The 23,923-nt window shown below is 44.1% G+C and overlaps 2 protein-coding genes across 6 annotated transcripts in view; both read left to right on the top strand.

Annotated features, from left to right (window-relative positions):
- Nucleotides 1-12,290, top strand: part of LOC311247166 (uncharacterized protein) — a 45,005-nt gene extending 32,715 nt beyond the window's left edge. For all 4 annotated transcript variants that reach the window (XM_084337498.1, XM_084337497.1, XM_084337495.1 and 1 more), the window contains exons 14-15: nucleotides 2,540-3,698; nucleotides 10,903-12,290. In XM_084337498.1, coding sequence (XP_084193624.1) covers nucleotides 2,540-3,698; nucleotides 10,903-10,985 — 1,242 coding nt within the window. In that variant the 3' untranslated portion in view covers nucleotides 10,986-12,290. The remainder of the gene's footprint in view (nucleotides 1-2,539; nucleotides 3,699-10,902) is intronic.
- A 1,538-nt stretch (nucleotides 12,291-13,828) lies between these two features.
- Nucleotides 13,829-23,923, top strand: part of LOC311247324 (paired amphipathic helix protein Sin3a-like) — a 45,135-nt gene continuing 35,040 nt past the window's right edge. For both annotated transcript variants that reach the window (XM_084337681.1, XM_084337682.1), the window contains exons 1-3: nucleotides 13,829-13,986; nucleotides 15,590-15,806; nucleotides 22,869-23,057. In XM_084337681.1, the coding sequence (XP_084193807.1) occupies nucleotides 15,612-15,806; nucleotides 22,869-23,057 (384 nt within the window). In that variant the 5' untranslated portion in view covers nucleotides 13,829-13,986; nucleotides 15,590-15,611. The remainder of the gene's footprint in view (nucleotides 13,987-15,589; nucleotides 15,807-22,868; nucleotides 23,058-23,923) is intronic.

The following is a 23,923-nucleotide window of genomic DNA, read 5'->3' as shown; positions in this document are numbered from 1 at the left end:
CCAGGTTCCACTCATCTTTACCATACCTGACTTGCAAGTTCTGAATAGTAACAGAGCTCTTCTTTACATTGAGCCCGACGCATTTATGCCCATACTGTCCTCACTCACGGTCCCCGTCCCGCTTATCTGTGACTATAAGCAGGGTCATAATGCTCATCGGACACAGCTCTCTTTCCATTCCAGAACAATCAAATCTCCCCAATTTACCCGCGCCCCCTTCCTGAGAATAATTTTAGGGCAATTATATACTCAGAACGCGCCCCTGTCGTACACACCATATAACCGTGCTTCCTAGCCAGAAAAGCCTTTTATCTGCCGTCATGCGACGCCACCATTACATCATGATCAGATAGTCTGTGCGCCACCAATACGCAATCCCATTACATGCCGTCTCTTCTTGGTGCAACCCCCCCGTATAGTTCATAAAGTATATTCCATACGAGTCCCAACTCAACCCCCGTGGCCCGCATAGGCCGGGACCGGCCTCCTGTGTCTGAACAAACACACAAACATAAAAAGCCCACGTTTGCATGTTTACTGCACAACAAGCGCGATCTTCATACCTCCGGACATCCTAACCTAAGTCACTGCTCCCCCATCCCTGCATGCAAAAGCCATATTCACCGTGGGTCCCAACAAGTGGCGTACACAACCAACCTTCATCCTGTCCCTCTCTCCTTCATTCAGACAACAAGCCCCTCGTCTCTAACTTCAAACGCAGCAACCCCCCAGCTCTTTGCCCCGTGTCCCCAACACACAGCAAGGTCCAGATTTGTTATGACAAGACCCTACCGCACCTTTTCAGGGGGAGACACAATAGGGTGGGAAGAACGGCACCATTTCTGTGGTAAATTCCCACAGAACTTCTACAATAATTTGAGGTTATTGTAGTACAGTACAAATGAGATTGATTATCTGGAAGGAGGAGAAAGGGATCATACTTGATAGAATTGTTGATCTCCTCATCTGACTTAAGCAGATGAGGAATAAACGTGTACGCCAGACAAACCAGAACTGTAGTTCAACTCAGCTGATTTATTTGAGCCAGGGCCAAGAGTGAATAAAAGGTTGCCTTTCACATACAAAGGATTTATCAGAAAACATTAACATGGCTGCTGTGTACAGGAATCAACAAGGTTTGCATCTCAAACCCCAACATGTACATAAAACAGTCACTCGTTAACATAATTTGAACATACATAGTTTACTGTAGGCCCCTTTTTATATGAGTAAGCCTGGTTTCTAAGATAAGTATCTTTACATTCTATTTTAACCAACCATGGGTCCATGATTTACTCACATAAAAAGCAGCACAGTCTCTCTGGTGGAAGGAGCGGTGGAGCCCAACAGACCCCTGGGGTCGGTCTGGTCTGAGGGCTCCCGAATTACCAATTTGTCTCCTCCTATATACTACAATTTCTAGCCAATAATAGAATTCAGTTCACTATTACAGTTGATCCAATCATGCGTCTCCTGTGGGCGCTTTCCTGTGGGGGCTGGCAGCCCCCACCTCCGGGCCGTGGCGACGCGATGGGACAGAGACAGAGGGGGCCCGTCGGTGGCCCCCGTCGGTGTGGTCCCCCGCTGAGCACAGAGGGGTTCTGCTGGTGGCCCCCGTCCGTGTGGTCGCTGTGTTGGGTCTTGTCTCACGAGGGGGGGCTGGCATGATGTCCTCTGGTGGGGGGGTGTGAATACTCTTTGACCTTTTGGGCCTTTACCATACAGTACTAATCTGGTCACATTAGGTGTGACCTTTATCTATCCAACTGTCCCTGCGTCTCATTCCTCATTTAGCCCTGCAACCACTTCTGCTAAACAGTATACAAGGTTATTTATGAAATTCAACTCAATATTTACCACACTACTCACATCATGTAAATTTTCCAAGTAAAGTTGTCTCCTTGTGTTGTACTCGCTTTTGCCATCCTCTCTTTTGGGAATGTGTTTACCTTTGGATCCCATTGTGCTCACACTTTTTTATTTCGTTTTGTTCTTTTTCAATATCACTCTCTCACACACACACACACACACACACACACACACACACACACACACACACACACACACACACACACACACACACTTTTATTTATTCTCTCTCCTGTGTACTGTTTCTCAATCTATCTAAGTAGGTGAAAGCAGAGAGGGATGTACAGTATAACATAAGAAAATGGCAGGGCTGGTAGTTGACAATAGTGTTTTTCTTACACTATACGGTGTAAAAGGTTAAGAGACAGTAGCCCTGCTGATTGTCTTGTTTTTTTTGTAAGTGCCCTCTATACAAACCACAGGGTGAAAAAATACAAGATATTCATATTTGTTCCCAATTTATGCAGTTTTGAAGGAATCTAGAATACATTTTCTACTGTTTATCCACCAGAGCTAAATATTTCAGATTGCCTACAGCTATACTTTACACCCTGTCCATTTGTTATTTCTTACTCTGTCAGCTTTTCATCAAAAGGTCATTACAGTCAAATGAAATGTGCCATTATATCATTCATGGAATGTTTTTTATGTTATGTCCTGTACCATGCAGATGTACATGGAGTGCACAGTGACCCTCTGTGTTACCACCCTGCCCTCTCAGACGTGTCCTGATCCATGTGCTCGTACCAGTACTAGCGGGGGAATGGTTAACAGTATGTACACCAGCTCCTACACGGTCCGCTCAAGTGCAATTAGCCTTGTGTTTACAACTCCTCCACCAACCACAACAACAGCCATTACTACTACTACTGCTCCTGCTGCTCGTGTTGATCCTGCTGCTTCCACAACAACTACTACTGTTGATCCTGCTGCTTCCACAACAACTACTACTGCTGATCCTGCTGCTCCCACAACAACTACTACTACTGCTGATCCTGATGCTCCCACAACAACTACTACTACTGCTCCTGCTGCTCCCACAACAACTACTACTACTGCTGATCCTGCTGCTCCCACAACAACTACTACTGCTGATCCTGCTGCTCCCACAACAACTACTACTGCTGATCCTGATGCTCCCACAACAACTACTACTACTGCTCCTGCTGCTCCCACAACAACAACTACTACTGCTGATCCTGCTGCTCCCACAACAACTACTACTACTGCTGATCCTGCTGCTCCCACAACAACTACTACTACTGCTGATCCTGATGCTCCCACAACAACTACTACTACTGCTCCTGCTGCTCCCACAACAACAACTACTACTGTTGATCCTGCTGCTCCCACAATAACAACTACTACTGCTGCTCCTGCTGCTCCCACAATAACAACTACTACTGTTGATCCTGCTGCTCCCACAATAACAACTACTACTGCTGCTCCTGCTGCTCCCACAATAACAACTACTACTGCTGCTCCTGCTGCTCGTGTTGATCCTGCTGCTTCCACAACAACTACTACTGCTGCTCCTGCAACTACTACTTCTGCTGCTCCCACAACAACTACTACTGCTGCTCCTGCAACTACTACTTCTGCTGCTCCCACAACAACAACTACTACTGCTGCTCCTGCAACTACTACTTCTGCTGCTCCCACAACAACAAATACTACTGCTGCTCCTGCTGCTCCTACAACAACTACAACTACTACTACTGCTGCTCCCACAACTACTACTGCTGCTCCTGCTGCTCCCACAACTACTACTGCTGCTCCTGTTCTGAACGTTCCTGCTACAGTTGCCCAGAACACAACCACTTCAAATGGTAAGAGGCATGCTGCTCAGCTAATAAAAACATACCGCCTTTTCTTGACATGTGCTTCATGGATGTTTATTGGGATGGCTAGAGGTTACTGTACTGGTTAATATCATATTAGCATAGAGTACACACATTCTCTAGATTAGTTTGTTCATTACCAGACTGAAAGCTTTGAGTACACACATTCTCTAGATTAGTATGTTCATTACCTATTTGTTGCTTTGAGCCCCTCTTGATATTGCAATTTGTTGATGTTTATTATTTTTTTTGTCTGATGTGTGGGTTGGAGTTGAGTGGTGATAGCCTAGGGCATAGGTGTCAAACTCATGGCCTGCGGGCCAAATGTGGCCCGCCACGTCATTTAATGTGGCCCCCAAGAGCTCTGGTAAAAAATGTAATTATTTTTTTTAAACATTAATCTTGGGTTAAAAAATAGCGGCGTTAAAATAATTGTGGTTTAATGCGTTAATAAAGCTTTAACTTTGACAGCCTTAGTTATTACACATTCTTACACATACATGTATGTTGAACATCTGAGGTATTGATGAAGTAACAAAGGAAAAAAGCCAAAAGCACTTACTCCTCAGATATTTTTTGACAATTTTACAGCCCAAAATACAAAAAAGATCCAGGCGGAATAGGTAACAAAGGGTTGAAGAAATATTGTCTGAACTGTCAGATGCAAACTGGCTGTGTGACATAACCGAGCATCTCGCTCAATTGAATAAGAAGCTGTAGGGATGCAAACAAGTCCCACCCAAAACTTGACCAATATAGTTGTGAACTGAGACAACCCTTATTTTGTTATTTTTGAGTACAGTTACAGTTGTGTTCATGCAGACACATAATAGCAATTTCATTACGAATTGAAAATGGTGGACCCTGATGTAAACAAGTCGAAAGTCTTTCTCTGGTCTGCATCCCCTTAACAATTGTGTGTATTGAGCTGTACTGTACTGTACCCATTCTGCAATCTGTTAATTAAAGTTAATTAAACTATCTTCCATTAGTTGGATGTATGGCCTCTGCAAGGTTGTGTGCAGCCATTTGTTTTTGTAACATCTGCTACATCTGTCCCACGTGTTCTTTGCAGCTCAGTTGTTAGTTCTGCCCCTCTTGACTGTGACAAAAAGGTTTTGAACAAACTTAATGTCATAGCTTGTATTTGATGATTTTCTTCTTTGTTATTTACTTGAATGGTTTGATCATTGATTAATGGAGTAATATGGGGTTCTGATAAACTAAAATTATTTGTTAAAATAACATAAGCTAACATATATTTTTACATCTATGCAAATGCATATGCAATATGTATAACTTGAATAAGTAATAAATACAGAAACAACATGTTTAACAATATGTAAATGAGTAGCTACATTTATTTTACATTACATTAACATTTATACGGTCTTTGGCCCTTTGAGGGCAACCATAATGCTGATGTGGCCCTCTGTGAAAATGAGTTTGACACCCCTGGCCTAGGGGTTGCTACTGCTAGCCATACCTCAGGCTCTACCAAGAGAGGTCTGGAGAAATTCACAGTAAAATAACAAGTTACTAAACTCTAACCCACACATCAGACCAAAACAAAAAAAGTCAACAAAGCACAATACCAAGTGGGACTCTTTTGCCTAGAGGTTGCTATTTGATGGAATTATGAATTCTACCTTTAACAGTTTGAACAAAGTATCTACAAACCAATCAACCGTTGTGCTCAGATTTGAGTATATAAAACATCCTCATTGTCTTTGAAGAAAACGAAAGGTTATTCTATAACCTAGTTATATGAATACTGGCTGAGCGTCTCGCTCTGCCATATTGAGATAACCTCTTATCTCCATGCACCTAGCGTGCACGCGAAACAAACAAATGCACCCACTTGCACGTGACCACGCCACTCCCATGCGTCTCCCTATATGACGCCGGAAATGGTCATGCTCACCCTTCCCAGCTCGATTTCCATAAGCGGAAAAACATCCAAGGGACCTCAGGGCGCTAAGAGCGAGACGCTCAGCCAGTATTCATATAACTAGGTTATAGAATAACCTTTCATTATATCTCATTACTGGCTATCGCGTCTCGCTCTGCCATATTGAGATAAGGGGCAGAGCGGATGCGTGGCCCGACAAGTGCACCCCCTGAGGGCCCGTAAGTCCCAGCCAGGGAGGAGGGGAGTCCCGTCCACCCACCCGTCCTAACGAAGGGGGGGAGGCAGTCAACTCCACCAAAGTGCGAAAAAAGGAAGAACCAGGCACCCCAGAACGCACAGCACAGGCGGGACCACGTGTGACACAGCACCCCGCGGTCCACACCCACACACTCCTGCTAGCCCACCTGATGGCGGGATGCAGGAGAGGTCCCAGACCTCAGAACCGCCTGGGAGACAGAACCCCCAGTCATGTCCATGAGGTAAAACCTAACGAAAGGACCCGGGGAGGACCAGGAGGCCGCAGCGCAGATGTCCTCCACCGAGGCCCCCCCTAACAGGGCAGCAGAGGCCGCCACACCACGAGTGGAGTGCGCCCTGACACCCCCGGGGGGGACCTGTCCAGCCAACGTGTAGCAAAGGGCAATGCCCTCACACAACCAATGTGACAGGTGCTGCTTGGACAGCGCCTTACCCGCGCGAGGGCCACCGTAACAAACAAACAGTTGATCGGAAGCCCTGAGATCCTGCGTCCGACTAAGGTAAACCCTCAGTGCATGTACAGGACACGACAGGTGAAGGCTCGCCTCCAACCCACTAGCGTGAGGAGGCGGATGAAATGCCTGAACCACAATATCCCTGGAGCGAAAAGAGCTCCGGATATTCTTTGGCACGAAGACTGGATTAGGCCTCAGAGTTGCACGGCTATCGGTCCGAATAGACAGGCACTCAGGCCGCACCGAGAGAGCACACAGCTCACCCATGCTCTTAGCGGAGGTGATGGCCAAAAGGAACGCGGTCTTAAAGGACAGCCGATCCAATGGCGCCTGCTCAAGAGGCTCAAACGGGGCCTCCGAGAACCGGCCCAGGACCAGTTGGAGGTCCCAACTTGGAGACAGAGAACGTTCCACAGGCTTGAGACGCCGAGCGCCAAGCAGGAAACGTTTCACGAGAGGGTAGCTGAACATCGTACCGCCCTCAAAACCCACGTGACAAGAGGATATAGCCGTGGCGTATACCCTCACTGTCGAGGCCGACAGCCTATTCAGGATAGACTGGAGGAAGGAAAGAACAGAGTCCAGGGGGCAGGACACTGGGTCCAGGCCCCCAACCTCACACCACTCTTGAAAAATACGCCACTTACCTGCGTAAACCGCGGTAGTGGACGGAGCGCGCGCGTTCCGGATGGTGTTAACCACAGTAGGGTTAAGACACATCCCCTCCAGATTCACCCTTTCAGCAGCTTTCAACGGCTGCCCCAGAACAGGGAGCAGACACAGCGTTCCGCGTGCCTGAGAGAGGGCCCACGGTGACCATGGAACAGGCCACGGCGGGGCTACCAAGAGCTGGATCAGGACCAGGAACCACACAGCCATGCCCCGGTCCGGCGCGATCAGGATCAAAGTCCTGCGCTCCCGACGTACCCGCTCCAACAGCTGAGCTATCGGGTGTATGGAGGGGAACGCGTACAGAATCCCGGGCGGCCACGGATACATCGAGAAGGCATCCACCCCCAGAGGGGGGTTGTCCTTCTGACTGACCTGACTGGGGGAGGTGTCGGTGAAGACCGTGACGTGTGATAGCCTGCTGTCCATGGGGATCCCGCTGGTGAGGGCACCAGGCCTCCCCCAGTGGTCGAGATCCCCCAGTACTGACGGGAACCTTCAGTCGCTTCCACTTGCCTCTCACCGGGTCTATTTTCATACTGAAAAACCACCTCTGTATCCTCCTCATGAAGAGGAGGCCAAGAGGGACCACAGGTTGAGCAGATGCCATCATACCGAGCAGGCGCATCACGGACAGTGCCGTAACCGTCCTGCCAGGACGGAACCTCCTGAGCGCGCCGAGAATATCCTCTCGCCGCCGCTCTGAGAGGGTTGCCCTCATGGGCCTTGAGCTTAGAACCAAGCCCAAGTACTCCACCTGTTGACTGGGAAGAGGAGTACTCTTCTCACAGTTCACAGCAAAACCCAGACTGGTGAGGAATTCCACCACCAGCCTGGTATGAGACCTGGCGATCTTCTCTGACCGGCTGAGGAGCAGAAAGTCGTCGAGGTAGAATAGAATTCGTATCCCCTGACGACGCAGAGGTCCCAGCGCGGTCTCCACGCACTTGGTGAATGTGCGAGGGGCCAGAGAGTAGCCGAACGGCAGCCTCTGGTATTCGTACGCTATGCCCTGAAAGAGGAAGCAAAGGAATTTCCTGTGAGGAGGGAAGATCGGGATGTGAAAGTACGCATCTTTCAGGTCTATGGAGGTGAACCAGTCCCCCACTCTGACAGCGCTTAGCAGGTGTTTGACGGTCAACATTCTGAACCGTCTCGCCACAATCAGCCGATTGAACGCGGACAGGTCCAGTATAGGTGTGACACCTCCCGATTTCTTGGGCACCAGAAAATACCGGGAGTAAATGCCACACATCGCGTCCTCCCTTGGGACCACGACGATGGCCTGCTTCGCCAACAGCGATTGGATCTCGTCGGCCAGAGCTGTCACCGCTGCGGACCCTGACAAAAGGGTCTGTACCAAACCCAAAAATGGAGGGTGGGGTTGTGCAAACTGCAACACAAGCCCCCGCCTCAGCGTTCTCTCCATCCACCTCGACATATGGCACTCCTGTAACCATACGTGATGATAATCCCAAAGCGCACCCGCAGCCGACTGGCGCTGGTCCGCCAGGAACCAGCCAGGAAGTCTCCTCCTCCTCAAGGGGAGATTGCTCCAACCAAAGATGCCTGTGAACAAGTGTTGACAGTAGGCTTGGGCGGTATGACGGTATTACGGTATACCAGGGTATTTAGAAATCCCGACGGTATTGAAAATCAATACCGTCCGTCACCATCAAAATCACAGATGCGCTTCAGTTTCTTTTACAGTGAAACAGAGTTTTGAGTGTAGTGCACACACGCGCCAGCAGAGGGCGAGACCAGTGCTCAGTCCTCACTAGTGGAGCGAGTGGGTCACAACGGTGTTCACGTTTTACGGTAATGTTGCGACAGTGCTGTGAAAATACCGTAAAGCGTTGTGACGAGAGTTGGTGTGTGTTGTTGTGGTGCACTAGTGGAGCAAGCAAATAATCCGTCTCTTATTATATGTGAACTAAAGAGTACAAGGTTTACACAACAGCCCCCACCCGCTTTTTTATTGTATTTGTACCGTCCTGTACTATCCGCTGTCAGCTGTTTATTTCTCTCTGTGAGCTTGATTAGCTAGCGTTAGCTCATGTTAACTAGCGTTAGCTCTGCGGCTAATCTTAGATTACCCTGAACTAAATCAATGACTAGGTTATAAAGCATTCGAGTAGTTTTCACTGCACATAGAAGTAGCCAAACAGCGCAAGCATTTCGGGAGCATATGACCAAAACCCAGGCAATTTCGAGTCCTTAAGGAATCAAATAGTCTCCCATGGCTAGGCTACATGCTAACGGTGCGGGCTTCTGACTACCTGAGACTGAGAGCTAACGATGATTTGTTTACATGGTAACACGGGTTGCCCCCCCCCCCCCCCGCTGATGAAAATGAAAGTCATACCGTCATATACCGTATACCGGGGTATTATGTCATCAAAATATGACGGTGTGAATAAAATGATACCGCCCAAGCCTAGTTGACAGTATCCTAGCCCTCTCTGTGGTTATAGCTTGCGGCTGAGTCAAAAGCTGTATAACCTCAAAAATCTGTTTGATATTTTTGACGTCGGCTGGCCCTAAGGCCCCACCACCCGACACCATTTTGGACAGAAAAGCAGCCAATTGAGCAATGTTATTGGTTGCTGGTCAATTCCGTCCTGCGGCGATATAAGCTTCATCAGCCCACTCAGCCACCTGCCGGGCCGACTCACCCTCCGGCGTCGGCTTCCGGGTAGGATACTGTTCAACCATGCCGGGGCAAAGGACCGATGCTACCTGCTTCTCCAAGCACGGCACACCTGTCCTGAGCCCCGTCGTCAGCCCATCCACCCGTGTAAAGGGTAAAAAAGCCTCAGCAAAACCCTCAACATCAGACACCGATTGACCTTCAGCAGTGAAACGGTTAAGAGGAGGGAAAAGTGGTGACAACCCCTGCGGGGTACATGGGAACGGAGCCCAAAACATCTTAGCATTAGCTGCGCGCGCTAGGATACTTGGAAAAACATCAAATAGTGTGTCATGAAGACCACGTTCATCCAAATATCCCACCCCCCGTGTCAATACATCACCCGGTCGTCTCACGAGACACCGAGGAGTATTACCCATGCCAGTACCAACGCCTGCTAGCGCAGGCCCTACCTGTGCGCGACTTAGCTCGACTGCTAACCGTCGCGCGACGTCCCTCGGTCTGCTGTCACGAGACGAGGAAAACCCAGGACAGGACCGCTGCGCTGTTAGGATGTGCCGAGAAGGTTCCGGGGGCTGGTGAACTTCTGGCGAATACCCAACATTGTGTAATTTCTCCTTACGCTTTATAACAACCAGTTCACGAAGTGCACTGCTACTTCCGCGTTTTGGAAACTAAATGAGGAAGGGTGAGCGTGACTATTTCCGGCATCATATAGGGAGACGCATGGGAGTGGCGTGGTCACGTGCAAGTGGGTGCATTTGTTTGTTTTGCGTGCACGCTAGGTGCGTGGAGATAAGAGGTTATCTCAATATGGCAGAGCGAGACGCGATAGACAATAATGAGATAACATGTTTTTGTTACCAATAATTGAGCACCTCAGAGGAAGAACCATATAAGTCCATTTTAAGTTTTCAGAGGAACAATGTTGATGGTAAGTTAGTGTTGTGTTTAAGACAGTCCAGGTTGAGTAGTTTCTTGCGATATATCACATTCACACTCTTTAGATTAACTTCACAACTGTGCAAATACATACAATATTCCAATATAGTGCAAGGGTTCAATTATGAAAATGTTCTTAAAGATATAGAATTACAATCTGAAACAGGGACTGATTGTTTGGCTGGTAAAATCACAAGAGTGCTTACTTTAAAAGTGTTTGTACACACGCACATGCACACACACACATGCAGAATAAACTACTTAACTGAAATGTACCTCTTCCTTTCCTCTTTTGCCTTCCTCTAGCTCCAAAAGTGACATCCGCCATGACTGTGGGAGTGATGTTGACTGCTATTCATATGATTCTTCAAAGCATCTTCCATCACTGATGATCGCAGATGATAATAATCCATATATATTACACTAATGTCATACTTCTACAGTTGATTTTTGGGGCATTTGAAAATGTAATTCTACAAATAGAAAAGCATTTTTGAGCTATTTCAGAGATGCAGTGAATTGGTTTGGTTGGATTTAGCCAATAGATTACAAGTAGCCACAACAAGGCGGTCAGGTGGCGTAACGGAGATTGCGTTCGTCACCAACCCCGGAGCGGCTGGATTCGCCTGTTCGAATCCAGCTCACAGCTCCGGGGTTGTCACCAGCTTGGCTGGCCGTTCACACTAATACAATTGGCAGTATTAGAGGGTGGGAGAAGCTGGCGGGGTGGGTCCGGGTCGTTGTAAACAGCGACTCCTACAGTTCGGTCGGGGCGCCTGCTAAGCGCGGATAGGATCTAAGTGGGATAGTGTGATCCTTCCACATGCTACGCCCTCTCAGTGAGAATCCGCGCTGCCAGGTGAAAAGAAGCGGTTGATTGGCTGGACGTGTGTCGGAGGAAGCACGTGGTAGCCTCCACTCTCCCAGACCGACTGTGGGGGGTAAGTGCGCAGCGACCAGGAAGGGGATTGGGAATTGGCATAACGACTAACATTGGGATGGGAGAAAATCTGAGGAAAAAGGAGGGGGGAAAAGATTAAAAAAAAATTTAAATAAAAAAGTAGCCACAACAGCATTCTACCGTTTTTTCTCTTTTTATTTTTTCCGATCTGATGTAAGAATTAGAATTCAGAAAACCAGATATATTCCAGTGATGACTGACTGACTTTTTAAAAATTATTAAATTAAATAAGACAGAATACATCATACAATAGAGCACAGTACATCCAGAGGGGGAGAGAGTACTGAGATACTTATCTAAAAAACAACTCATACAAACAACGTCATACTATAATAAGTTACTATATAGTTATAATTTATAATACATATAGCTGAAATATAATAAATATAGCTATATAGTAACTTATTATACTGTGGATTTATTGAGGCATCTCTTGGCAGGGCCTAAAGTGTGGCCAGCAATAGCAACCCCTCCCCTATCCTCATTCAACTACAACCTACACATCTGACCAAAACAACAAATGTAAACAAAGTGCAATACCAAACCAGGCTCTTTTAGCCTAGAAGTCACTGATGGGTGGCATTACAGATTCTACCTTCTACCTTTAAGGAGCCAACCTTGTCAAAAGGTCTCCAATATGTATAACTTAAAGAGGCAGTTCACCCAAAATAAAAACAAACAACAACATCACATGTTTTCTCTTACCCTGAGTGCTATCTATCCATCCAAATTATTTTGGTGTGATTTGTCGAGTTTCTAAGATATCTGCTGTAGAGATGTCTGCTGTCAATTCAATACAATGGAGATGAATGGTATTGGGTTTGTGGTGCAAATCACACTGAAATGATCTGGGTGATAGACGGCACTATTTTTTGGGGTGAACTGTCCCCTTGATGTTTTGCACTGACACTAATATATATTCTTCTGTCTGGCTGGCATGGCAGCACTACCTGTCACCAATTCAAATTGCAGTTTCATTGCAGTCAGGTAAAGTGGAAGATAGATACATAATGATGATAATATGAGTATTATTATATTATTGTAGTAGAGCCTTTTGAATAGTACATCTGGTGTGCAACTCTTGGCACTCCAGGCTAAAACATTATCTTAAACTATTTGAGAAAAGGTTTGAGTGCAAATGTACCCTCATGTGTGGATTTATAGTTGTAAAAGAACCCCTAGAAACCCAGTCAGATAATTATGGGTGATGGTGTGTGTATTGATCTAATTCTACCCATCAGACCTGGTTAAAATGCATCAATTGACATTATAAGATTACATTATGGCATTATAACATGATAATTCTATACAAATGTTTGTTTGCTTGCTTCCTTGTAAATAATTGTGCTTATTTAGCTAAATGAATAAATACAATTCTGTAAAAAGAAAAAAGTACTTTCTTTCAATTACTCAGAAACAGGCAAAAGTGTAAACGGACAGGGGTTTTTCATAGTTATCAGAAGTATTCTGTTGCTATTCCGTTGCTAGGGGAACAGCTTTATTTCCTGTCAGCAACTCTATATTAACACACATTGCAACATGAAATATAAAGAGGCCTATTTAGAATGTTTATGTTGTCAAGTTAGAAAAGGTACCATATACCACTTATCTTGTTGTATAATTAAACTGAAGTTAAAGTTTGTCTAAAAACGTAGAAGACTACAACGTTTTAAGAATTATTATTATTATTATAACGTTTGATTGATTGAAAACTTTATTAACAGATTGTAGATTGGGTACAGTACAGTACGGCTCAATACAAACAACTGCTGAATTGAAAATGGGGGACCCTGATGTAAACAAGACGAAAGTCTTTCTCTGGTCTGCATCCCCTTAACAATTGTATGTACTGAGCTGTACTGTACTGTACCCATTCTGCAATCTGTTAATAAACTTTTCAATCAATCAATCAATGCAGACCAGAAAAATACTTTCATTTCAGGCGTTAATCCGTCTGAAAATGTTAGATGCTCATGCCGGCCATAAAGACAGAATATAGCAAAAACCATAAACCTAGAGAGGAGGAGCAGTGATCTAGATTCTAGGGTCAGAACCGTCAGACGGCAAATGGATTTTGTACTTGGTGCAACCATTTTTAGAGAGATTCTATTGGAGTGACTAGTAAGTTAACCAAAGACACCAAGATTCTATTTGTTTTCGTTCTCGATGTCTGTCCAATAGTAATTGAGCATGGGAGGAGACCGGCCCGCCTCCAGCAGAACCACGCCTCTGTTTCAAGGAACGTCGCTTCACAGATTGTTGTTAGCGGTTTTGCTAGCACGGGTAATTCATTTTTGACATTTCAATTTGAGTTTGTTTTATTCTGGACTTCACATTTTGATAGAATCGAGTGATCTTTAGAGGAATTGTTCATTATTCTCGGCTCGGTGACTTTGGCGGGACGTTGTTACTGGTCGCAGTGTTGCGAGGTAAGTTACGTTAGCGAACATTATCCCAGCAGCGGTGATGGGGGTTGCTGCTGCTGAGCTAGCTGCTGCTAACACCACAGTTAGTCTACAATAACGTTCACGTTAGATCGCCTGTGTGTCTGCTGCTGTAGCGAGCTACATAATAACCTTGTCGGACAAACACAGCTAACCATAGTCAAGTGTCTTAGCTAACTTAACATGTCCGTGTATTTTCAACTTGTGTAATAATACCCAATGAAATAACTTGCAAATTAATTAGCTATGCAGCAAGGTTCGCTAGCTAACGTCATTAGCGTTAGCTAGTGTTCCCAGCCGAGCAGAGTCGCTAACAGCAGACTTCAGCAGAGACCACTATGATTCAAGATGCTCCTCACACCGATCTGTCTGCTCGGTTAGCTTGTGTGGTTGTTGCATTTTGTTTCAACGTTGGACAGCGTTCGCTAAGTTGCGTGTCGATGTCTAGTTATTTGATGTAATTGATTATGTCGGCTATAAGTAAAAATGCTGCGTCTAACGTCAACGTACCATTAGCTTGATAAACTGGTCAGCTAACCTTCACCCCAGTCCTGCTGCTAGCCAACATGTTGCAAACACGACTAGCTAGCTAGTTAGCTGCCTCCTGCTAGCTCTCGCCTGCTCAGCCTAGACTGTAAAGGTAATGTTGCTGTTTGGATATTATTGATTAGTCAAAGTGCTCCTTTGGCTAGTTAAGCCTGGCGATGACCTGGAAGTGACACACAAGACACGCTGGTGGGTGTTTTGGCTAGCATCGGCGGCTAACGGGGCTCGCTTGCTACACTAAGTTCGGGCGCGACGGGACGAGAGCTGGTTAGCAACCAGGAGGAGGAGAGCAGCTGAGCTTCTGATAGCTGCTCGCTGTGAGACGGGCTCCGGTTGTTAGAGAACAGAGGGGGAGGGGAAGAGGCAGGGCTACAGCCAGACCCACTGCTGCTAGCTCATGTTCATGTTGGCTATCGAGCTGGCGATTACTGCAGATGTTTATTCTCCATTTATGGAATCTAACCCTAGAGCTAAAACTTCAACACATATTTCTACTGTGGACATGTTTTTCTTGTTCGCATCGATTTGCTTTGAGGCCCCCAGCATTGGCAAAGCACACATTCTTGCATGTAACGTTAACGCCAGTTAGATCGTCAACATGCCACATCATTGACTAAACAGACCCAAGTAGTTGTTGTCGGATTGTCATCGTAACCGAGGCCGAATTAAATAAATGAGATATTATCTAGGTTTCTGGTTACTTTCGAATCCCAAATGTTTTCATGCTGTGACGCGGAAGCCCAAGACACTTACAAGGAGTCGTTAGAAAACATCACATAATGGCTTGACGTTTTTTTTTTTTTTTATCGTGATGGTGTTAATAAATAAATACGTTTGGAGGGGTTTCCCATTGCTTTTGTATATAATTTTTTTTATGTGCCCAGCTCCCCCAGTCCCAGTTTAATTGTTTTTGTAGAGTACAATAATATAATAAAAAGGCATGGAATCATGTTTGTCAATTTGTGTGTTTGCAATGTAAACACAACCTGTAATAAATACACTGAGTGCTTGTTAACTGTCCCACTTTGCTTGTCCATTCTAGCCCCATTGAGTATGTGTATACAATGAAGAAACGTGTGGAGGACCAGGAACCAATATTTTCATCCCAGCAACAGCAAGCACGTCGTCTCCCAGTCCCAGGTACCACAGAGGGCTTCCAGCACCGCGTCCTGGCCCCGGCCCCTGCCGTGTTAGAGTCTGTCACAGACAACATGCAGCCCTCCACCGGCATTCAATATTCCATTCCCCAGGGCTACCAGGTATGCTGATTGGTTTGTCGTTGGATTATACAACAACTTCAGGAGTAGTAATTGTCCTTAATAGTTCTTAATGATTTGTGTTTGTTTTAGTTTGTTTATGTATGTATAGTATGTTACTGCCATTCTTTTATTATTATTACTCCTAATAATTTGTCAATATGAAACACAAGAAAACTGATGTTAGTTTATTCGTTTTATTTGTAAGGACTACATAGAGATCATTGACAGTTGCAGAAGTGGTGCCCGATGTTACGTACTCTACACATGTATATCACAAAGCTAATTTCCAACACTAGTCCCTAATGGTAAAAGGTGAGCCCCAGGGTTTCCGTTCGAAACAAATTGGTGCCAGTCCACCGTCCATGTGTCCTGGAAGATTTCAATTATGACCGGTTGAATTTAGATATGTCAGTCTTCAACATATTTTCCAGATTTAAATATATCTAACATATCCAACCTTATTATGTAATCCATGGATGACATTTGTGCATTTGTAAAATCTTTGCGCAACATGTTTTGTTAAAAAACAATTGCTTTATTAATGGAAATTGGTTCCAAGAGTTTAGTCTTTTCAAATCAATGCACACATTCAATAGGTTGAAAGGGTGGCAACAACTTTAAAAGCCAACAAAATACGGTCTGGCTTAGATGCTACAGGTTTTGTAAGCACGTATTTATAATTAAAATATATATGTTTTCAGGATACTACTCCTAAGTGACTGATGCAATGTACCATATTGCATATTACAATAGAGGACCTCTACATGGCTGTGGGTCCTTAACAAGTCTTATTCTTAACAATCCGGCAGAAAAGTGGCAATTTATTTTTACTTGAACTTGAGGACTGCATACCTTTTTTGCAAACCAAAATACTATACTTTACACTTATAGCACATGCATGAGCCTGGTCTCTTTTGAAAGATAACATCCTGAAGTTTCTGATACAATAAAGAAAATTCACTTTTAGTGCTAATGAAATAGAGTAACATAGGTCTGAACTTGAGTTGTAGAAAAACGTGTTACTCATGTTTTTCTGTAGTACCGGTAGTTGCAATATCCAAAAGTATATTTCCCAAAAAATTTGTATGGTGGGAAAAACACCCTGTGTCCATAGGTCCAGAAATTAGTGATTAGGAGCGATTTTGGCATAGGGTGTCCACCAGAGCTCTCCATCTCACTCTTCTGGGGCAGGGCCTTTGCTTCTTGCCAGCTCACTCCGATGTTCTTTAGGTCTTGGGAGTGTGGAACGTCTCCAGGTGTTTCTCGGCCTACTGGCTTTCCTCTTCCCCTGTGGGTTGTAGTCCAAGGCCTGTCTAGTGCTGTTGTTTGAGTCCTTCCTAAGGGTATGCCCTATCCAGTTCCACTTTCTCCTTTTGATGGTGGTAGTATGCTGTCCTGTGTCCTGGTTGGTTAGCCTCCACAGCTCTTCATTTGTGGTTTTGATGGGCCACCACAGCTTGAGGATGTAGCGCAGGCATTTGTTGACAAACACCTGGATCTTGCTAACTGGATAGTTGATGATAATAAATATTTCACTTCATTAGCAAAAATATTGTAAAATCATTAAGTCTGCTATAAGCTATTCTCCCTCTCATGTGTGTATATATGTACTATATGCTACTCTTTTTGACATGGATTAGGCTAATTAGCTTTAACAATCCTGAGCCTATTTTAGTGAAAAGGAAGATATTAATTTAAATATGTATATAGGCCTATATATTAAAAAAACGTTTTAATCGTATCTTCTGTCCTGGCACAATCACTACCATAGCGTGGAGTGGAGAGATAACACACGATACATATAATAACTCTGGTTGGTAGTAAAAACAAATAATACTAATCTAAAGCTAAAAAGTACATTTTGTTACCTGTTTTTCAACATTTAGCTACAGGCATGGATACATTGTATGTAGGGATGCTCGATATTGGCTTTTTTACCTATACCGATATTGTCCAACTCTTAATTTCCGATACCGATATCACATTTTAATGCCGATAATATCGGACATCATTTCTATAGAAATGTATAATAAAAAATTGAAAACCGATACCGATATTTTCCCATATCACATTTTAATGCCGATATCGGCAGATAATATCGGACATCCCTAATTGTATGCAATGATAAACAATGTCATAGTAACGGGCGGGTGTTATATTTCAAGATAATAAAGTAGCTATAATGAGTCAATAGATAAAAAGCAGTAATGGCATGTAGGTTACTCACCCTACTCGTATACAGTAGGCATCCACAATACACAGCATGTATAGATGTAAATAAATTTAATTTACCTACTCTGGGTGTTCAGTAGGTGGCGTCAAAGAGGCAACTACCCATGTGACCTGAGAATACTAGTAAAACATTTTGAAATATTAAATTGCAAATAGAATCAATTGTTGTAGATTAATTGACTAATAAATATAATCAACATATTATTTGATAACAAAATAATCTTTAGTTGCAGCCCTAGCCAGCAGAGGGCGCTCAAAGCTTTACTTAAAATCACACGTTACAACATGGTGTTTTGCCCACTGCTTGCAGTGTACACTAATCTACTTAAAAAGAAAATTGGCATCTTGGCTCTGTAGTTATCATTTAGCAATGTATGCAAGTTATGGGTGGGTATCAAGAACAAGTGCCAATTTGGATTACAGTTTTCGCGTAATTAGGAGCCGCACCGAGATCCAACCGGCATATCCGGTTTGGCAACTCGCCGATCATCCACCAGGTGGCAGTATTGAAGCGTTGCAGAGTTGTGCTGAGTCTCACAGCATCAGACAAGGCTCCGTGAGTGAAATATGAATACCATGGCGAAAATAAACGCTAGATTATCGATAGTATATGTGTATTTATGCACGCTAGAGAAGCGGGCTGAAAAATCGATTATCCATGCCGTGCTTAGCGCTAATGTTACGCACACACACACACACACGTTGTGATCGCTGTGAAAAAAAACATCTGATTAACCCAAAACTGGTAAAATAGAGTCCTTACCTCACATCAGATGTTCTGCAAAAAGATTAATCCAATTCCTGATCGCCATTCCAAATATTGATAGCGTTTATTGATACAACGTTATAGTCCAAAACACATAATCGAAAGCTGCTCCCAGCCTCCCCAGTGAATGTGGTAACAGATGCTGCTTGCCAGAGAAGGGAAAACCCCGGACCGGACTTTCTTTCTGATGCACAATACCATCCAGGAGACGATAGGCGGCGGGATTTGCCCTTTTCAAGCTCAGACCCATTCCCAATGATAACGTCAGGCTGGATGGATGGAAAATGAATGGATATTGCTAATAAAATAAATAACGATTAAAAAAAAAACGAGTTTTCTCGTGCCTTGGCACTCAACGCATGGCGAGTTAAAACGACTAATCTCGTCGTTGGCACTCAATGTGTTAACATTGCTGAAATATGCCTGGTGTATGAAATTGGTATTGGTATAGCCCCAAGACAACCTTCATGACGATGACAATTATGTTATGGAATGATGTGGCCAAGTGGGAGCGTGTAGAGAGAAGTTGGGACCTAGAATTGAGCCCAGTGGTACCCCACAAATAGTGTTTGCTGAGGATGATGAGGTCAAGTCACTCTAAGCCAGGAGATGGTGGCTCACGCCTCATGTTTTTGGATTTAAATCATTATAATTTATTTTAGATACAAATCACCTATGAACAGTAATTTCACTAGCTCACTAAGTTATTCCTTCACTCACTCACTCACTCACTCAACCGCTATGGGCGCAGCTCCCTCTTAAGCCCAAGCCCTATTTTCTGAAAATCCGCCTAAAATACCTAAGCAAATGAAGACCCATTTACATGTTCTTGGTATCTAAGGACATCTATCGATCTCAGGGATTGTATTCCCAGTGTCAGAAATATTGTTTGTTATAGGCTTGACTCAGTAAATTGTGATGAACCAAAGGAGAATATCAATTTCTTTTTTCTTTTTCATCTTTGACGGTGAATAACACCATGCTAAAAATGACCAGACATGAAAGACACTCAGCTCATTCAGCACCTTCTTGAGATGTACAAAAAATCTAAGCAAATGAATAAAGGGAAGATGATTAAACAGGAGATTTTGTAGAGACTGTACTGAATTCTGCCATCCGGACACATGCTATTTGAAATATGATTATAGAATATCAGGCCTATAAATTACTTTATGGCCAAGTCGCACATCTATTTCTGCCCGACATCGGCATTAAAATGTGATATCGGTATCGGAAATTAAGAGTTGGACAATATCGGTATATCGGTATCGGTAAAAAAAAGTCAATATCGAGCATATAGTTGCTAGCTAGCTTAACGCTAACGTTAGTTTAAAAGGTTTTAACCGCGACGGGCATATAGTAATGGCGAGGATATAAAGCAGGGGTGCATAGGCACGCGGGGGCATTTGCATAGGCACAGGGGGCAGCAGTAAAAAAAAACGTATTTTTTTCTTTTTTTTGCTCTGAAATTATTATAGTGAAATATTTTGCACTGTTGTCGCATTTATCTTGTTGAAATCCTCCCACAGGTTCTTTTTACTACCACATATTTAATTGAGACCCTTTATTTGTTTATTATTTCAATTTAGCTGGAAATACATTGCTACATCATTCAGTAACATTTGCAGAGCCTTATAACAAAAACATTATTACGGTCACCATTGTGACCAGTGGGATTAATCAACAATTTTTATTATTTATTTTTCTATTTCATTGAACATTGAAAAGCCATTTTTTTTACTCAAAATGTGAGTATTACCAAGTCAACTTGTGTTCTTAAAACAATGACAATAAACATCGTTTTTTTTATTAGGTTGAAATAATGTGGTTGTGTACTTATTTTTCTGTTAACTTATTATGGATTGAAAACTGAAAACCTTAATGCACAGTAACTGAACTCAATATTTTTAAGTTCTGGTAACTTATTATTATTTTTTTTTTTACAGTGTAGTCTTGCGATCAATCAAAACTTATTTACACGATATACCTCGCATTCACCCTCCATTCACATCCTGGTGTTCTCCTGGTGTTCTCCATTAGGCCTGTAGGTGGAGCTATGACAGCACACGTACAGTACACACACCGATGGTGTGTGATGTGTCCAAAAATGAATGGGCAAATGTGAGTGAAATGGTCGCACTGTATGCAGCTGTTTGTCTGCATTGCACCCCCCCCCCCCAACTCAGATTTAGGGTTGATACAACCATCATAATAATATTGTTAATAATAACAATAACAATAATGATGTAATAATGTAAAAATTATCATAAAAAATACCTGATTATCAGAGAAAAAAAATTACGATGCATGGAATATTGTTGAGGCACACTAGTTACAACTATATTTCAAACAGGCACTCCATGTCAAAAAGGTTGCTGACCCCTGATATAAAGCATGTTAAAGATGCATTTATTGGATGCGTTGCCCACAGAGTTTACATAGAAACAGCGCGACTCCCAAGAGAAGTTAAGTTATCACAGGCTGCAAAATGCAGGAAGAGCTGCCAAGCTGCTCACGTTATAGACCACCGCAACACTTCCAGTATTTTGAGCTCATGGGAGAGCGGGAGGAGGGCTCTAACGTCGAGGCTCCAATCAACATTCATTCATTTTATCCCCCCGCGCTCTCTTTCCCCTTCCCCCCTCTCCTCACGAGCTCCATGTAATGCGGAAGTGCAGTGGTCTATACGGCGTTATTTTTTTTCGTAGCCGCAGTTTGCGGAGACACACTCTGATTGGCCACTGACGTTTCTGGTCATGTGACATGTGCGCCCAATCGCGTGACGAGCTGTGTCTTTGCCCATTTCCGCCTCGAACAGCATGCAAACTACCTAATGCCTAGTTTATCACTGGTTAAGCTTAGGCGACTCTTTCGAAGTTGGTTAAGGTTAGAGTTTGGAATCAGGGCTGGTGTTCTATCGCCCTGCTCTAAGACAAACTCTAACCTTAACCAACTTCGAAAGAGTCGCCTAAGCTTAACCGGTGAAAGAAACGGGTGTCACACGATTGGGCGCACATGTCACATGACCAGAAACGTCAGTGGCCAATCAGAGAGCGTCTCCGCAAACTGCGGCTATGGAAAAAAATTATGCGTCTATACGTTGCGCAAGTCTGTAGCCGCGTTTTGATTACGTCATCACAACAACACTTTAGGTTACGAACGTTACGTAACCCTGTTCTTTGACATTCGGTGATATATTTTCGGTGCTAAAAACCTTTCGGCCGAAAATGCATTTTTAACCATTTTCGACCGATAATTTTCAGTGGCACAATATTCGGTGCATCCCTAGTCATTTCCTAGCGTCAATATTCGCCTTTTATATTTCACTAATAACACTTTAAAGTTTAAACCATTGGTAAACAAACGTATTGCTGAAAATATACACCTTGACTGCTGTTTTTTTTGTCCACTTTTTTTCTATTTTTCTCCCATCCCAATTCCATTGTGCCAATTCTTCCCTCCCCTGTCTTGAACGTTGCTTGCATATGCCCCCCACTGGCCGGTTGTAGGGAGGATAGAAGCCTTGCATCACATGTCCCCTCCGGTACACGAGGAGGCAGCCTGTCGCATCTTTTCACCTGCCAGCGCGGACTCATTGGCGAGGTGTAACGTGTGGGAGGCTCACACTACCCGCGCCATTTCCTGTCTCTGCTGTGCAGGCGTCCCCAACCGACCTGTAGGAGTCGCTGTACCAAACGTCCAGATTACCACCCATCGACTTCCACCCTCTAACTCTGCCAATTGAGTTAGTATGACGGCCGGCCCAAGCCGGAGGCAACGCCGACAGCCGGAGTCGAACCCGGTGTCTCTTGCGTTGGTGACGAGCGCAATGTCCGCTGCGCCACCCAGCCGCCCCTTTGACTGCTGTTTTGACAGGGTTGGGGTCTTTACTCTTTGCTACATTTGGAGAAAAAAAACGCAACATTAATTCATACATTCTGTAGAGATGGATTTATGCCATAATGTCATTGTGGGTCCGGTACCGGATGACCCCTCGGGTTTAAGAGGTTAAAGCCTGCATCGCTTTGCATCTATAACTCTGTGTGTCCTTGTTCTCCCTCCAGGTGCCAACAATGCCTCAAAGCTCAAGTGGACATGGTCATGGTCATAACAACAGTCCTGCGGCTCATGTTGGACCTCACTCCCACAGCCCAGCAGTTCAATCCCAGGGGCCTGCAGTGGTACAGAGCCATGTTCATCCACCTGCCCCCTTGGCTTCAACCCAAGGCCAACAGCAGTTTCAACGACTGAAGGTGCCAAACCATTAACATACATTCATGGGGCCTCATGTATACCCAATTTATATAGAGCGCTTTTAAACACCATATACACTACACTACTATATATTACGCTACATTATGCACTTAAATAAATTAAAACTAGTCCTTCGTTAACCCTTTGATCGCCAAGCTTAAATTCATAATTTACCATCCTCCGCCAGCCCTATTTAATATGGAGAAGTTCCCCTTCTTTGCAGGGCTATAACTTTTTAAATTGTATTGCTAAATTGACATTACTATGGCCCATTCAACGTCCTATATCTATTGTTCAGGGTGTAGCAACGTTATACTTTTTCATTCACATATTCATACTAAAATACGGTCTAAAGTATAAGTATGTTTTTATCGTTTTCTGCAGCTTTCTCCAGAACGTGATTTATAGCCCCAAATGCATTATATTGATGATCAAATACAGTTTGATAGCAATCTGCGCGAGATAAAAAATTTCAAATGGTCGTGCTTCTAGAAGTTACTACTTATCATCTGATGTTGACCAGATGGGGGGGGGGGTCGTTTATAATTCTGTGGCCAACGTTATATGATTAATCTAGTGTGGGTGATATGATCATTAGAGCAGTTAGAACACGTTAGAAAATAACATTGAATCTTACCGTAGCTTCCTCGTAGCGTTGGGCGATGAGCGTGGAACAGAAATTTTCCTATTATGGGATGTAGAAATATGCGATCCATTTCCAGGTTGTATAATAGTATATACGTCCAAATCATGTTGTTTATCGAGTTATTTGCAACCGATCGATGTCCAGTGTATCAAGATGGAGTCCCGCTAACGATAGCGGGTGCCCGGACGAAATAGGGGCGAGCACCACTTCCGGCGCATC

The sequence above is a fragment of the Notolepis coatsorum genome (genome assembly GCF_963971535.1).
Source record: "Notolepis coatsorum genome assembly, chromosome: 20".
Taxonomy (NCBI): Eukaryota; Metazoa; Chordata; class Actinopteri; order Aulopiformes; family Paralepididae; genus Notolepis; species Notolepis coatsorum.
Note: the sequence above shows the minus strand (reverse complement) of the source record. Positions and strands in the feature narration are given on the sequence as shown.